Source organism: Gymnodraco acuticeps, unplaced genomic scaffold (assembly GCF_902827175.1).
Source record: "Gymnodraco acuticeps unplaced genomic scaffold, fGymAcu1.1, whole genome shotgun sequence".
NCBI classification, from domain to species: Eukaryota; Metazoa; Chordata; class Actinopteri; order Perciformes; family Bathydraconidae; genus Gymnodraco; species Gymnodraco acuticeps.
In genome coordinates this window covers 283,673-299,248 of record NW_022989837.1, presented here as the reverse complement: position 1 = coordinate 299,248, position 15,576 = coordinate 283,673, and the positions used below count along the sequence as shown (strand labels likewise).

At 43.3% G+C, this 15,576-nt stretch overlaps 1 protein-coding gene across 1 annotated transcript in view; it reads right to left on the bottom strand.

Moving 5' to 3' along the window:
* Positions 1-15,576, bottom strand: part of LOC117558983 — a 30,938-nt gene that overhangs the window by 2,750 nt on the left and 12,612 nt on the right. The window contains exons 4-8 of the mRNA XM_034235558.1: positions 10,334-10,405; positions 7,718-8,677; positions 2,696-2,815; positions 976-1,004; positions 120-896 (exon numbers count right to left, since the gene is read on the bottom strand). Of these exons, the coding sequence (XP_034091449.1) occupies positions 120-896; positions 976-1,004; positions 2,696-2,815; positions 7,718-8,677; positions 10,334-10,405 (1,958 nt within the window). The remainder of the gene's footprint in view (positions 1-119; positions 897-975; positions 1,005-2,695; positions 2,816-7,717; positions 8,678-10,333; positions 10,406-15,576) is intronic.

The window sequence follows — 15,576 nt, the reverse complement described above, 5'->3', positions numbered from 1 at the left end:
TACTTTGACTTGAGTAAAGAAGTTTAGTCAGTACTTCTACTTTCACCAGAGTATTTTTGAACACGAGTATCTGTCTACTTGAGTAAAGGATGTGTGTACTTTTTGCCATCTCTGCGTACCTGTTACCGGCTGCAGGTTTAGTGGGAGGCTTGGCCCCGGGGTTATTTCCTGATGCGGGTTTTTGCCTGGTCCACGTGAGGCTGGTGTTGCTTTGCGAGTTCGGGCTCCACAGGCCTCGATCTCTGGACGAAGTAGACGAGGAGTTGGCGGAAGAAGACACTCCAGATGTAGAGTGTCTCCGGTACAGCTTTGGCGAAGAGGACGATGCGGTGGATCTGATTCTTCCCGGGACTCCATCCAACGAGGTGGAGATGTGGTTCGATCTGTTGGAGACCAGAGAGGAGCTCAGGCCTCGAGTCGGACTCCTGACGCTAACCACACCCTCCGTTTGCAGAGCGACGCTCACCATCTTCGGCTTCTTGGTCGTCTGAGTGCCGGAACAAGCAACATCGACATCCTGATACTGAACCTTCCTATCCGACCTCCAACCTGCCGTCATCTCCTTCATGTCGTCGCTGAGGTTCGAGCACCAGGGTGAGATGGAGGTCACGGACTCGGGGTTGTGCTTCAGCTGAGCCTGATGGACCCTTCGTGCCGACGGTGGGCTGAAGTAGATGCGTTGAGTCGACTTTTCCGGGGCGGTGTGGCTTCTCCCCGCAGATATCTTCTCGAGGTCAAAGTCTGGGAAGCTACGCGGCATGATGAGGTGATCCCAAGTCTTCACAGGGTTTTCACGGTCCAGCTGCTCGGCATCCGGACTCAGATAACACCAGTTCTTCTTCTTCTTGCAGCCGCGTGGAGAAAACGGACGCCTGAGTCTTTTAGAGATGCAGGTTCTGTGAAAAACACGAATGGATCAGAACTGGAGGACTTTAGGGACTAAAGATATGTGAACGCTTGATAAACACTACTCACCTGTTAGCTTCATGGTGAGAGATGCCACCCTGAGGAAAGACAGAACACATGTTAGGTAGGTAGGTAGATGGATGGATGGATGGATGGATGGATAGATAGATGGATGGATGGATAGATGGATGGATGGATAGATAGATGGATAGATGGATGGATGGATGGATGGATGGATGGATGGATGGATGGATGGATGGATAGATGGATGGATGGATGGATGGATGGATGGATGGATGGATGGATGGATGGATGGATGGATGGATGGATGGATGGATGGATAGATGGATGGATGGATGGATAGATGGATGGATGGATGGATGGATGGATGGATAGATGGATGGATGGATGGATGGATAGGAATTGTATTGACAAGGCAAGGTACATAAGAGAAATTAAGACACAAGAAATAAACAGTCCAAAATATTTCTGAAATAGAAATAAAATAGCATTAAAAAGTAAAAAAAATATATATATATACATGTGGAAAATATACATGTGGAAGTACACATTTCCAGTAACAAGTATAATGCAGGATATTATTGTGCAAGAAATTGATTATTCAATATTAAATTGAATATGAATGCAAAATGTACAGTGGGAGTTTAAGTCCAGTTATTAAGAGAAGCTATTAAGAATAGCCAAATAAGATAAGATGTACTCGACTAAGATAGTGAACAAGCCAACGTTATGCACGTCGTACTGGATCGATGGAAGAACACGACAGTAGTAGTTATTTTTAAACGTATAAAATCAAATTTAAGGCCTTTTTACGCCTACAATTCATTGTAAACATCCCAAGACTTTACCCAGAATCCCAGCATTACATTGACGATTATTTTAGGTTGTTTTGGCTGTTCTGTATCATTAGAGTGCCAACTCTGATTTATTGGAGATTTATGAGAAACATTTTCAGATGGATGTTGATATCAAGGCTGCACCCTGTAATATGCAAACTAAAAGATAAGCCGATCTACAGGGAAATAATCACGAAAACAACATTTAAACGGGAACGCCGGAAGCCCGGGAGATCTTCACCAACCCGACCTCATAATCCAGAATGGGTGCCCATGTGAAAGCTGTAGAAACTATTTATTAGCACTTCTGCCTATTTTGTTTACAGTTATATCAGCCATTTCATCAGCTCTGTCCCACCATCTGTGGACATGTTTCTACGGTGCGTTGTTATCCACTTATATTGCAAACATTTTGCACGACTTGTTGTACTTGAACGGGTTCATTTCTAGCTCTGATTGCAGACCTTTGATGGAAAAGCCACCCACCATTAGTACAGACTGAAGACTCCTGGCATATTAAATGCGCCTCAAGAAGGATTACAGTCAGTGGAATAAGGAGAAAAAACACACATTAAAGAACTAAATCCGGCCCTGATCTGATCATGCTGTGCAAAGAAAGAAAAAGACTAAAAACTTGGCAGTGCCGACATTTCAAATATGAGATGAAATTGACTTTTTGTCGTGCATTTGAACTTTTGCATTTGCAGCTCACTTCTCCTGCACGGTGCGATGCAGAGAGTGTTTGCCTGCAGCAGATCTGATCACGCCTGTCCCGTTTGGCTGCAGCCCCGATGAGAGATTAGCCTAAATACTCCGTCCTGAGTCTGTTTCATGATGCCGAGTGAGCCGAGGCCAGGGAGACGGATCATCGTGAGAGCTCTACGGATCCCAGCAGGAGAAACACACTCCTGCCGAGTCGACAGTGTGTTTACCTCGGCTGCCCTGCTGTGTGTCGCCTTCGCCTCGCCGTCCAGATCAATCAGCTCGTCCTGAAGCTCTGCAGCGAGGTCCTGAAGAAGACCCTGCAGCACAGACCTGGTTCTGTCGGCACCCTGTAAAGAAAAACAGATATATTTAGAGACGATGTGCTGATTTAGAGGCCCCCTATCATACTGTTTTTCATCAATATATCACAGGTCTCAGATATATACAGAACCTGTCTCTGATTGGCTGAAACACCAAAGATGCAGCATTACCCATAATCCCCTCTGTTTCAGCCCTGTCTCCAAAGTGCTGATTCTCTGTCTGTTACTTTAGATGAAAATAAGGAGCCCCTCCCCACGCCCCTCTGAGAGACATTTGGTTACAAAGAACTCAATGGTGCTCTAGGAGGAGATTCAGGTGATAAGGGGGGGGGGGGGGGTTACCTTGGTTGCTGATTGGCTGATGGTTACACAAGACAACACATCGTTATGACATCATCAAGTGGCCAAAATCTGATCAGCTCATTTTCAGACATGTTTTTATAGAAATGGATCAAAAAGAGAGAGAATCTTTGTTCCTGAAACTTTCAGAGTCTCTTTCCACAGAGGGGACACATGTTGATGAAGAAGAGACATGAAGAAGAGGGGACACATGTTGATGTAGAAGAGACATGAAGAAGAGGGGACACATGTTGATGTAGAAGAGACATGAAGAAGAGGGGACACATGTTGATGTAGAAGAGACATGAAGAAGAGGGGACACATGTTGATGTAGAAGAGACATGAAGAAGAGGGAACACATGTTGATGTAGAAGAGACATGAAGAAGAGGGGACACATGTTGATGTAGAAGAGACATGAAGAAGAGGGGACACATGTTGATGTAGAAGAGACATGGAGAAGAGGGGACACATGTTGATGTAGAAGAGACATGAAGAAGAGGGGACACATGTTGATGTAGAAGAGACATGAAGAAGAGGGAACACATGTTGATGTAGAAGAGACATGAAGAAGAGGGGACACATGTTGATGTAGAAGAGACATGAAGAAGAGGGGACACATGTTGATGTAGAAGAGACATGAAGAAGAGGGGACACATGTTGATGTAGAAGAGACATGAAGAAGAGGGGACACATGTTGATGTAGAAGAGACATGAAGAAGAGGGGACACATGTTGATGGAGAAGAGACATGAAGAAGAGGGGACACATGTTGATGTAGAAGAGACATGAAGAAGAGGGGACACATGTTGATGTAGAAGAGACATGAAGAAGAGGAGACACATGTTGATGTAGAAGAGACATGAAGAAGAGGGGACACATATTGATGAAGAAGAGACATGAAGAAGAGGGGACACATGTTGATGTAGAAGAGACATGAAGAAGAGGGGACACATGTTGATGTAGAAGAGACATGAAGAAGAGGGGACACATGTTGATGTAGAAGAGACATGAAGAAGAGGGGACACATGTTGATGTAGAAGAGACATGAAGAAGAGGGGACACATGTTGATGTAGAAGAGACATGAAGAAGAGGGGACACATGTTGATGTAGAAGAGACATGAAGAAGAGGGGACACATGTTGATGTAGAAGAGACATGAGGAAGAGGGGACACATGTTGATGTAGAAGAGACATGGAGAAGAGGGGACACATGTTGATGTAGAAGAGACATGAAGAAGAGGGGACACATGTTGATGTAGAAGAGACATGAAGAAGAGGGGACACATGTTGATGTAGAAGAGACATGAACAAGAGGGGACACATGTTCATGTAGAAGAGACATGAAGAAGAGGGGACACATGTTGATGTAGAAGAGACATGAAGAAGAGGGGACACATGTTGATGTAGAAGAGACATGAAGAAGAGGGGACACATGTTGATGTAGAAGAGACATGAAGAAGAGCGGACACATGTTGATGTAGAAGAGACATGAAGAAGAGGGGACACATGTTGATGTAGAAGAGACATGAAGAAGAGCGGACACATGTTGATGTAGAAGAGACATGAGGAAGAGGGGACACATGTTGATGTAGAAGAGACATGAAGAAGAGGGGACACATGTTGATGTAGAAGAGACATGAAGAAGAGGGGACACATGTTGATGTAGAAGAGACATGAAGAAGAGGGGACACATGTTGATGTAGAAGAGACATGAAGAAGAGGGGACACATGTTGATGTAGAAGAGACATGAAGAAGAGGGGACACATGTTGATGTAGAAGAGACATGAAGAAGAGGGGACACATGTTGATGTAGAAGAGACATGAAGAAGAGGGGACACATGTTGATGTAGAAGAGACATGAAGAAGAGGGGACACATGTTGATGTAGAAGAGACATGAAGAAGAGGGGACACATGTTGATGTAGAAGAGACATGAGGAAGAGGGGACACATGTTGATGTAGAAGAGACATGGAGAAGAGGGGACACATGTTGATGTAGAAGAGACATGAAGAAGAGGGGACACATGTTGATGTAGAAGAGACATGAAGAAGAGGGGACACATGTTGATGTAGAAGAGACATGAACAAGAGGGGACACATGTTCATGTAGAAGAGACATGAAGAAGAGGGGACACATGTTGATGTAGAAGAGACATGAAGAAGAGGGGACACATGTTGATGTAGAAGAGACATGAAGAAGAGGGGACACATGTTGATGTAGAAGAGACATGAAGAAGAGCGGACACATGTTGATGTAGAAGAGACATGAAGAAGAGGGGACACATGTTGATGTAGAAGAGACATGAAGAAGAGCGGACACATGTTGATGTAGAAGAGACATGAGGAAGAGGGGACACATGTTGATGTAGAAGAGACATGAAGAAGAGGGGACACATGTTGATGTAGAAGAGACATGAAGAAGAGGGGACACATGTTGATATAGAAGAGACATGAAGAAGAGGGGACACATGTTGATGTAGAAGAGACATGAAGAAGAGGGGACACATGTTGATGTAGAAGAGACATGAGGAAGAGGGGACACATGTTGATGTAGAAGAGACATGAAGAAGAGGGGACACATGTTGATGTAGAAGAGACATGAAGAAGAGGGGACACATGTTGATGTAGAAGAGACATGAAGAAGAGGGGACACATGTTGATGTAGAAGAGACATGAAGAAGAGGGGACACATGTTGATGTAGAAGAGACATGAAGAAGAGGGGACACATGTTGATGTAGAAGAGACATGAAGAAGAGGGGACACATGTTGATGTAGAAGAGACATGAAGAAGAGGGGACACATGTTGATGTAGAAGAGACATGAAGAAGAGGGGACACATGTTGATGTAGAAGAGACATGAAGAAGAGGGGACACATGTTGATGTAGAAGAGACATGAAGAAGAGGGGACACATGTTGATGTAGAAGAGACATGAGGAAGAGGGGACACATGTTGATGTAGAAGAGACATGGAGAAGAGGGGACACATGTTGATGTAGAAGAGACATGAAGAAGAGGGGACACATGTTGATGTAGAAGAGACATGAAGAAGAGGGGACACATGTTGATGTAGAAGAGACATGAACAAGAGGGGACACATGTTCATGTAGAAGAGACATGAAGAAGAGGGGACACATGTTGATGTAGAAGAGACATGAAGAAGAGGGGACACATGTTGATGTAGAAGAGACATGAAGAAGAGGGGACACATGTTGATGTAGAAGAGACATGAAGAAGAGCGGACACATGTTGATGTAGAAGAGACATGAAGAAGAGGGGACACATGTTGATGTAGAAGAGACATGAAGAAGAGCGGACACATGTTGATGTAGAAGAGACATGAGGAAGAGGGGACACATGTTGATGTAGAAGAGACATGAAGAAGAGGGGACACATGTTGATGTAGAAGAGACATGAAGAAGAGGGGACACATGTTGATATAGAAGAGACATGAAGAAGAGGGGACACATGTTGATGTAGAAGAGACATGAAGAAGAGGGGACACATGTTGATGTAGAAGAGACATGAGGAAGAGGGGACACATGTTGATGTAGAAGAGACATGAAGAAGAGGGGACACATGTTGATGTAGAAGAGACATGAAGAAGAGGGGACACATGTTGATGTAGAAGAGACATGAAGAAGAGGGGACACATGTTGATGTAGAAGAGACATGAAGAAGAGGGGACACATGTTGATGTAGAAGAGACATGGAGAAGTGGATTTTGCACAACGCGGTGACCTTTAAGAACCACAAATGTAACTCAACCCCTTCCAAAAAGTATTGTCAAAGAAAGTCCAATGCACTTGTCAAGGTCTTTCTCAAATGCACCAAGAACACTTTGTTCTGGTGTTGTGGAAGAAGTTAAATCTCGCAAAGAAACTTATTTATTTAGTTTGTTTTGAAATTAGAGATACAATATAGCATGCAGTTGAACCTCTTCATGTTTTGGCCTCGTTTTGTCGAAAGATTACATAAAAACTATTGTCCCGATTTTCATAAAACTTGGATGGGTATATCTTCTGCAAACAAAGAACCCACAAACATGTGGAGCGGATCCAAATTACGGTGCGGACATGTCAACTAAGTTTAGCTTTCTTTATCATCAGGGGGAACAGATGGGACTCAAGTGCTGCATTCACAAGACTCAGAAACTGGACTTGGAAAGGCAAGGAAACAGATCAATAATCTAAGCAATGAAATACAACTTTATAGTGCCTCGTTGTTTCCACATTCAGGAACACACCAACTCAGAAAAAAGACTTCCCAACGCTGGAGATGGGACCATTAGGAGTACCTGAATGCACCATTGGTTGGATTTTCATTATGCATTGCCTTTTGAAAGAGTTGCACGAGTAATTGTTAATGTTTTGCAATTGTAATTGTAGCTTACCTAAATTAAGTATAAACAATGGCTTGCAATATTGATGTTTAAATGTTTCCTGGTATCTTCCAGGTCTCGCTGGGTTAGTGCCAACTTTCTTATAAAAATACTTCTCGTCTTTGTAACTTGATGGCACATTATGTAAGGGGATTGAATTTGTAGTTGACACACAAGTTGTATACCTCTGCAAAAGGAGAGAAGAATTACCTCGTTCCCCTCCTCCAGTCCTTTGACTTGGCACCACTGATGGAGGATCCTCAGAATTTGAAGGGACAGTCGCATCTTCGGGTCCCCGCAGCTTTGCATCAGATCCAACTGGAAACAAGTCGATTGTCTGGTTTGTGTTTCCCTCTCCTTAACCTCCGAGGTGCAGAGATCTTCCACGAGCTCCTGCTTACTTTGAGACTCTTGGATGTCAAAATCTCCGCAGAGAAAGGACAACGTCTGGGAATCCCAAGCATCCTTTTTCTCCAAATCTTCCGCTGACAGAAGCGTCTCCACGTGTCCGATGAAAGCCAACAGCATGGCCTGTAGAAGCTCCAACGCATCGTAGAAACTCTTCATGTCGAAGTCCTCCGTGTGAGAAATACAGGTAGACGACGGGTGGCTGTTCTGTGGCGTCATGAGCAGGATGGCTGAGCCCAGCATGCAGCAGTGATCCCTGAGAGCCAGAAGACTTCCATGTTCCTTCATCATCCCTCGTCTGTCGGGGGTTTTGTCGTTTTCCTGAGCGTCTGCAGGGTCCCACTCCCCTCCCACAGGACCCTCTCGTGTAATCTGAATATTCTCCACATCGCTTCGACCTTCCTCTACCTGCTTCAAACTTCCCTCTCTTTCCTTCCACGCCATTTCCTCCTCTTCCTCGCCCCCTCTGCCTGTTCTCTCCCTCAAGTCGCTCATCTCCGCCCTCAGTCCTCGGTTCTCCACCTCCAGCTCCACGATGCGTCGGCTCAGCAGCGTGGCCTCCTCCTCCACCAGCCTCAGGTGAACTTTGACCTCGGCCTCCCTGCTGTGAGCGGAGGTTTGACGGCCCTCTGGAGATTGATATCTGCAGAGCTCCTCCCGAAGGATCTCGCTCTCCGACACCAGCTTGGAGAGCTTCTTGCACATCAGAGATAATTCCTCTTTGGCAAAGTGCAGCTGGCAGCGGAGATCAGCGCTGTCGTCCTGCAGCCAAACAATAAAGGATATATGAGTCAGACGAGGAGGATAAATACAGTTACTGCAACATTAAAGGTGGGGTAGGTAATTCACTTCAGAAACACTTGTTATATTCCATGGAATGCTCTTAACATCCTGATAGCAATGAATATATTAAATACTTTGACAATAAATACATAAAAAAAGGTCATCAGTGGAAGCCGTGGCGCTGTAAAAACCCATTTCTATTTTTGGGGACATTAAGGGGAACATAATTTAGACTAAATAGACCACACATATCTGACAAGTAACCCCCCCCCTAGTGTCAAATATCTGAAAAGTGACATATATGTCCCATTGGGCTTTAAGGCGAGACACTACAGGTGAATAGGGTCACTTTTTAACTTAAAGGTGGGGTAGGTAAGTTTGAGAACCCGGCCCGAGATACACTTTTTGTTATATTCCATGGAATGCTCTTAACATCCCGATAGCAATGAATATATTAAGTACTCTGGCTCTGTGGAAGCCGTGGTACTGTAAAAAGCACGACCAATCATCTGAGCCGGCTAAAGTAACTGGATGGCCTACCTGCCTGTCAGCCTTCCATCTGGGCACAAACTGATCTCGTGCCCTCATTGGTCATGTGCGCGTTCGTGTGTGTTGGAGGAGGGGCTCTGTGAGGAAGTGGGAGATTGTTTTTCGGCTACGTACTTTCAAATTCTAGCCCACTCGAGCTGCTTTCTCCATTCTTACCTACCCTACCTTTAAGGGTTTAACAATAAAAGATATCAGGATAAATACATTTACTGCAACATTAAGGGTTTAGCAATTACTTTAATATGCGTTAAAGAGGCCCTATTATGCTTTCTTAGGGTGTTCCCTCTCCTGTTCTGGATGTTTTAGTGCATGTTAATGGTCTCTAAAGGCTCAAATCCATGTGTTTCCTCAAGGTGGAGTTTCTCTACAGCTCCTATTGGCTAGCGCTCCAACACATTGTACGTGATAGGCTAAGGGGCAGGGACATTGTTGTGGAAACTTTCACTCGTCAACCATCTGGAGATGTAATACAAATAATAAAGTTGGTTGGATGCAAATCAAAGTTGTCTTAGTAGTTCTTTATTCAAGCTTGTAGATACAGGTCTGAGTGGACACAGAGGCAAATGTGTGTGTGTGATTTATAGAGGACTGTTGCTGTGCAGACGAAAAGAGATAACACTTTCTCCCGACTGTTATCAATGCTCTCATAAGAAACAAGAGCCGCATTGTTCAAGTACGACCTTGGCAGGAAGATACCGTGTGAACAACAGGTCGAGTTGACCAAACCATTTCTCAGTGTAATGTCATCATTTGGTTTCACCATATAAAGTAATATAAGAAATTGCCACTACAACATCTATCCAAGCGGTTGACCAATCACAACAGAGCCAGCCAGCTAACCAATCAGAGCAGACTGGGCTCTGGTTTCAGATTGTGACAACCCAACGCAACATGCAGCTTTAATTTATTTTCCATATTTATACTTACTTGTACATCAAAAATGTCCCAACTTGTGATCAGTAAAGTACATGTTATCATCTTATCTTAAAAGGACAATAGTGTTCCAACAACAACAACAACAACAACAAATAGATTCAAACGGCTTTGCGACAACATTTGCAGATTGAAATAAGAAACGTATCAAACCTCGATCTGCTGAGAGAGCCTCTTCTCCGCTCGGCTGGATGAAGATCGCAGGCTCTTCCTCTTCAGAGTGCTCTGAGGGAACAAAACATATACAATTATTTATAAAGAATCCTAACAAACAAACAAAACAAATCCCAAGTAATAGCATCCATTATGCCCAAAAAGTATACTGGAGTAAAATTAAGTCAAGAAGACTTCATGGATCAGCTCTACTAGATTCGGCTCTTCTTTGGGGGGTTTTCCATTAGTATGTCCTTTAATATATATTTACATATGCTATAGTAGAAGCATCTTAAAGGTCCCATGTCATGGCCATTTCTACTGATCATAATTCCATTGTTGAGGTCGACTAGAATAGATTTATATTGTTCAATGTTCCAAACTCACATTGGTTTCTCATACAGCATCTCTGTAGAGTCTGTGTATTCACTCTCTGTCCTACACGGCTTGTTGGAGCTCCTGCCCCTCCTCCCCCTGTGAGCCCAGTGGCCGTCTGCGAGACAGCGAGACAGCGAGACACCGCGAAACCCAGCCCGAAACCAGCCCACACACACGCACGCACACACACACACACACACACACACACACACACACACACACACACACACACACACACACACACACACACACACACACACACACACACACACACACACACACAACACACACACACACACACACACACACACACACACACACACAGCCTGGCAGCCTCGCCGCGTCCCGCCGTCTCAGGGAGGAGAAATCGCTGAGAAAAATGCAGCGTAATGCAAATGCAGCTGAGAAAAGATTGAGTGTGTGTGTGTGTGTGTGTGTGTGTGTGTGTGTGTGTGTGTGTGTGTGTGTGTGTGTGTGTGTGTGTGTGTGTGTGTGAGGAAGTGTGTGTGAGGAAGTCTTAGCGTAACGGCTCCACGGATTGGTCCATTTGGGTATGGACACGTCACCATACCCAGGAAGAAAACAATGTAAAAAGAGAAATGTCCAACGAGGCGTTCTGGGGCAGCACAGACAGGTCTTCTCTGTGTTAGAGTTTTACTCGCTACAGGGTGTACTTTGAGGGTTAGTGAATCTCTGCAGACCGTTTACATGCAGAAGAACCTTCATAACACACAAGGGGACGGGTGATAACCAGAAAAGCATGACATGGGACCTTTAAGAACACATAAAACAAATTAATAATGTGTTTTATTGATGAGCTTCAGAGGTGCAAAGACTAGCTGTTTCCCAGTCCTTATGCTAAGCTAAGCTAACGGACAGCTGGCTTTCTCACTCCAGTCCACGCAAGAAAACAAATGAGTGTATTTCCCAAATTGTCAAACGACACCTTTAAATGAATATATTTTAAACTGTTCATCATGCCCTAGTGCTTTCAGAGATGCTTATAATACCAAAAACAGTCCAAACGTTTCCTAACATCCGAGCCCTACTGGTCTGTGCATGACTTTCTGTGAGTCTGGGCATGAGAGGAATGAGAGTTTCTGTCTGCAGCTTTGTGTCCAGACAGGATGTCACAGCGTTAATAATATCTCCTCCAGACGAGAGGCGGGAAACGTAAAGAGTGCACGGTCAAATTCTAGTCATGGGTTTTCAATTCAAGGTCAGTGGGCCTGGCTCACTGTGGTCAATCTGGGTCTCCTAGTGGTTGATTTCTGACCTTTTTAAAGAAGTTTTTTACTTTTTTGTGGATGTTTGATGTCTCTTTGTTGTCATTTTGCATCTATTTAGTTATGTTATCTTTCTTTATGCTCATTTTGCGTGTCTTGGTAGTTGTCTTCCGTCATTTTATATCTCATTATTCCTCTCTTTAGTTGACTTGTGTCTCTTTGTAGTTCTTTTGCCTCTCTTCAAGGTCATTTTTAGGTCTTTTTGTGGCCACATTTTGTCTCTTTTTAAAGTGTCAACAGTGTTTTCAAAATGAAAGGTCAGTGAGCCTACAGGCTGTATAGTTACTATCTTGTGACCTTAGATGTGATAAAAGTAAGAAAAAGAGCTCCATATTGGCCTTTCTCTAACTAAAATGTCCATAAATAGTTTGGATTTTCAAAATAAAAGTGCGGTTTGAGTCTTCTCTAATAGTTTCCCTTGTTATTCATGAATCTGCAGTCACAGGCAGTCACAGGCAGACATGTTTCAGTTTCTGAAGCGTCCCTCCTGCTCCACATCCATCAGACGTGTGTTTTCTAGCTCTAGATTAGTAAATCTAAGTGGATTTCCTCACTGGGATCAAAGGGACGAGCAGCTGAGCCGAAGTCTGAGCTCACGCCAAGGCAGGCAGCGAATCCTGGATTAAACCGAGTCACAGAGTGCAGAGAGGAGGGGGCGAGAGTAAAAGGCTGAAATTCACTGCTGGGGTTTGGTAGTTTCATCAAAGCAAAGGACGGCTGTGTGTCAGTGTGTCTGAGCATAAACACCAACCTTGATGTACTAGTTGTGGAATTGAACTAACTACATTTACTCAAGTACAATTTTGAGGTACTTTTTTCCATTTTAAGCTACTTTGTTCTCCCATTCCACAATTATAGAGTGGTGCAGGAATTCAATATTTTTGTAGTGGACCCTTCATAAAAAGCCAATGGGATTTCTCCATGTGATTTTGGATTATTGAAGAAAATAATCTCTGTGTCAAACAAACATTCATGATACATTCACGTTTAGCTCAGCAGGATAAACTCACTTTATGATTTCTGAAGTAAAAAGCTAACATTAGGCTATAAAGGAACTACAGCACGGTCACATGACTTCACGTCACCACCGCTAAGCTAAAGGTGGCTAATGTTGGGCTATAAAGGAACTACAGCACGGTCACATAACTTCACGTCACCACCGCTAAGCTAAAGGCGGCTAATGTTAGGCTATAAAGGAACTACAGCACGGTCACATGACTTCACGTCATCACCGCTAAGCTAAAGGTGGCTAATGTTGGGCTATAAAGGAACTACAGCACGGTCACATGACTTCACGTCACCACCGCTAAGCTAAAGGTGGCTAATGTTGGGCTATAAAGGAACTACAGCACGGTCACATGACTTCACGTCACCACCGCTAAGCTAAAGGTGGCTAATGTTAGGCTATAAAGGAACTACAGCACGGTCACATGACTTCACGTCACCACCGCTAAGCTAAAGGCGGCTAATGTTGGGCTATAAAGGAACTACAGCACGGTCACATGACTTCACGTCACCACCGCTAAGCTAAAGGTGGCTAATGTTGGGCTATAAAGGAACTACAGCACGGTCAGATGACTTCACGTCACCACCGCTAAGCTAAAGGCAGCTAATGTTGGGCTATAAAGGAACTACAGCACGGTCACATGACTTCACGTCACCACCGCTAAGCTAATGGTGGCTAATGTTGGGCTATAAAGGAACTACAGCACGGTCAGATGACTTCACGTCACCACCGCTAAGCTAAAGGTGGCTAATGTTGGGCTATAAAGGAACTACAGCACGGTCACATGACTTCACGTCACCACCGCTAAGCTAAAGGTGGCTAATGTTGGGCTATAAAGGAACTACAGCACGGTCACATGACTTCACGTCACCACCGCTAAGCTAAAGGGGGCTAATGTTGGGCTATAAAGGAACTACAGCACGGTCACATGACTTCACGTCACCGCCGCTAAGCTAAAGGCGGCTAATGTTGGGCTATTAAAGAACTACAGCACGGTCTCATGAACCCTTTTAACTTATAGAAATATCTGAGTACTTCCTCCACCCCTACACAATACGCAATGATCCAGATTTAGCCTTTAGCTTAATAAGAGCAGAAAGTCTATTTTAGATTCTCTGTTTCTCTGAGGATGTCAGCTGCCCCCCCAACCCCCTAATATTTGACCCGGGTCATGTGTCTCTGAGGCGACAGCTGGCTGCAGCTGTGGGTCAGCAGCTCTTTGTGAAGCATCTTTGGGTGTGTCTCATTTCAGTTTGAGTTTCTGGGGTCTCGTTTTGTGATTTGGTTTCTGTCCCTTTGTGGTTTTCTGGTTCGCTGTTTTGGCATCTTGTTCTTGTCTTATTTAGTTTAAGATAAGAAGATGAGAAGTACTTTATTGATCCCAATTTGGGAAATGTTTGCGTTGCAGCAGCATAAAAAAACATGGAATTGTACAATAAAAATTCAAAGAAATAATTAATCCAAAATGTAAACATCACAATAGAAATAAAATAGCATTAAAAAAAGTAGAAAATATACATGTAGGATATTATATATACACATATATATTGTTTTTGCTTTGTAGTCGTTTCTGTCTCTTTCTGGGCTTTCTCCTGTTTTGTTTATCATTTTAGTGTTTTGTCTTTTTTTGTATTTTTGTCCATTGTGTTTTGTTTTGCATTATTTGCGTGTTATTTTTTGTCTGATTTCCGCCTTGTTTTGTGTTTTATTCTGCGTTCTTTGGTAGTTCTTCTGTGTCCAAATGTTGTGCCTCATTTTGCGCCTTTTTCATTGACATTTAGCATTTCATTTAGCCAGTTAGTTTGCTTCCTTTTGTGGTCGATCGTGTCTTATTTTGCGTCTGTTTTGTGTCTTGTTTCTCATTTCGTTCTCACTCTTTCTAATTGGTTCGTGTCCCTTTGTGGTTGTTTGGAGCTTGTTCTACGTCTCTTTTTGCTTTCCTTTTTGGTCATTTTACATCTTGTTTTGTGTCTAACTTGGGTCACGTTTTGAGATTCGTGGATGTTCAATTATATACCAAAGGAAATTCCTTGTGTATAAACCTAATTGGCAATTAACCTGATTCTGATTCAAAATACAGATTTATGTAAACAACCCTTCAGATAATACTCTCCGTTCTCCATCATTCGGCACAGTGAAGCACATTAAGTGAAGTAATATAATCTCTGTATGTAATAAAGTGTATTTCACCTCTCAGGAGAAAATGCTGCTCCAAAACAAATTAAACAATAATGAAAACGAGGTGTTTTCACTTGAAATAAGTACAAAAATCTGCCAATAGAACAAGTGAAGGTTTGCTTGGTAAGATTTCTTGTAATAAGAAGTGATATTCAGATAAATCACATCTTGTAATTATCTGGAGAACTCATTCTGAACTATATTTCACCAGAATCAGGAAATGTTGTTATAATATAAGCCGCAAATGCTCAATGTGTTTCTGTTTTCTGATGTTATTTGGTGATTTTCTATTAAATATGTAAAAAAATATGTGTTTCATGTGAGATACGACTCAAAATAAGATTTTTTGACTTAACAAGATGATGCATTGTCCAAAAACAAGACCCAATGTCTCA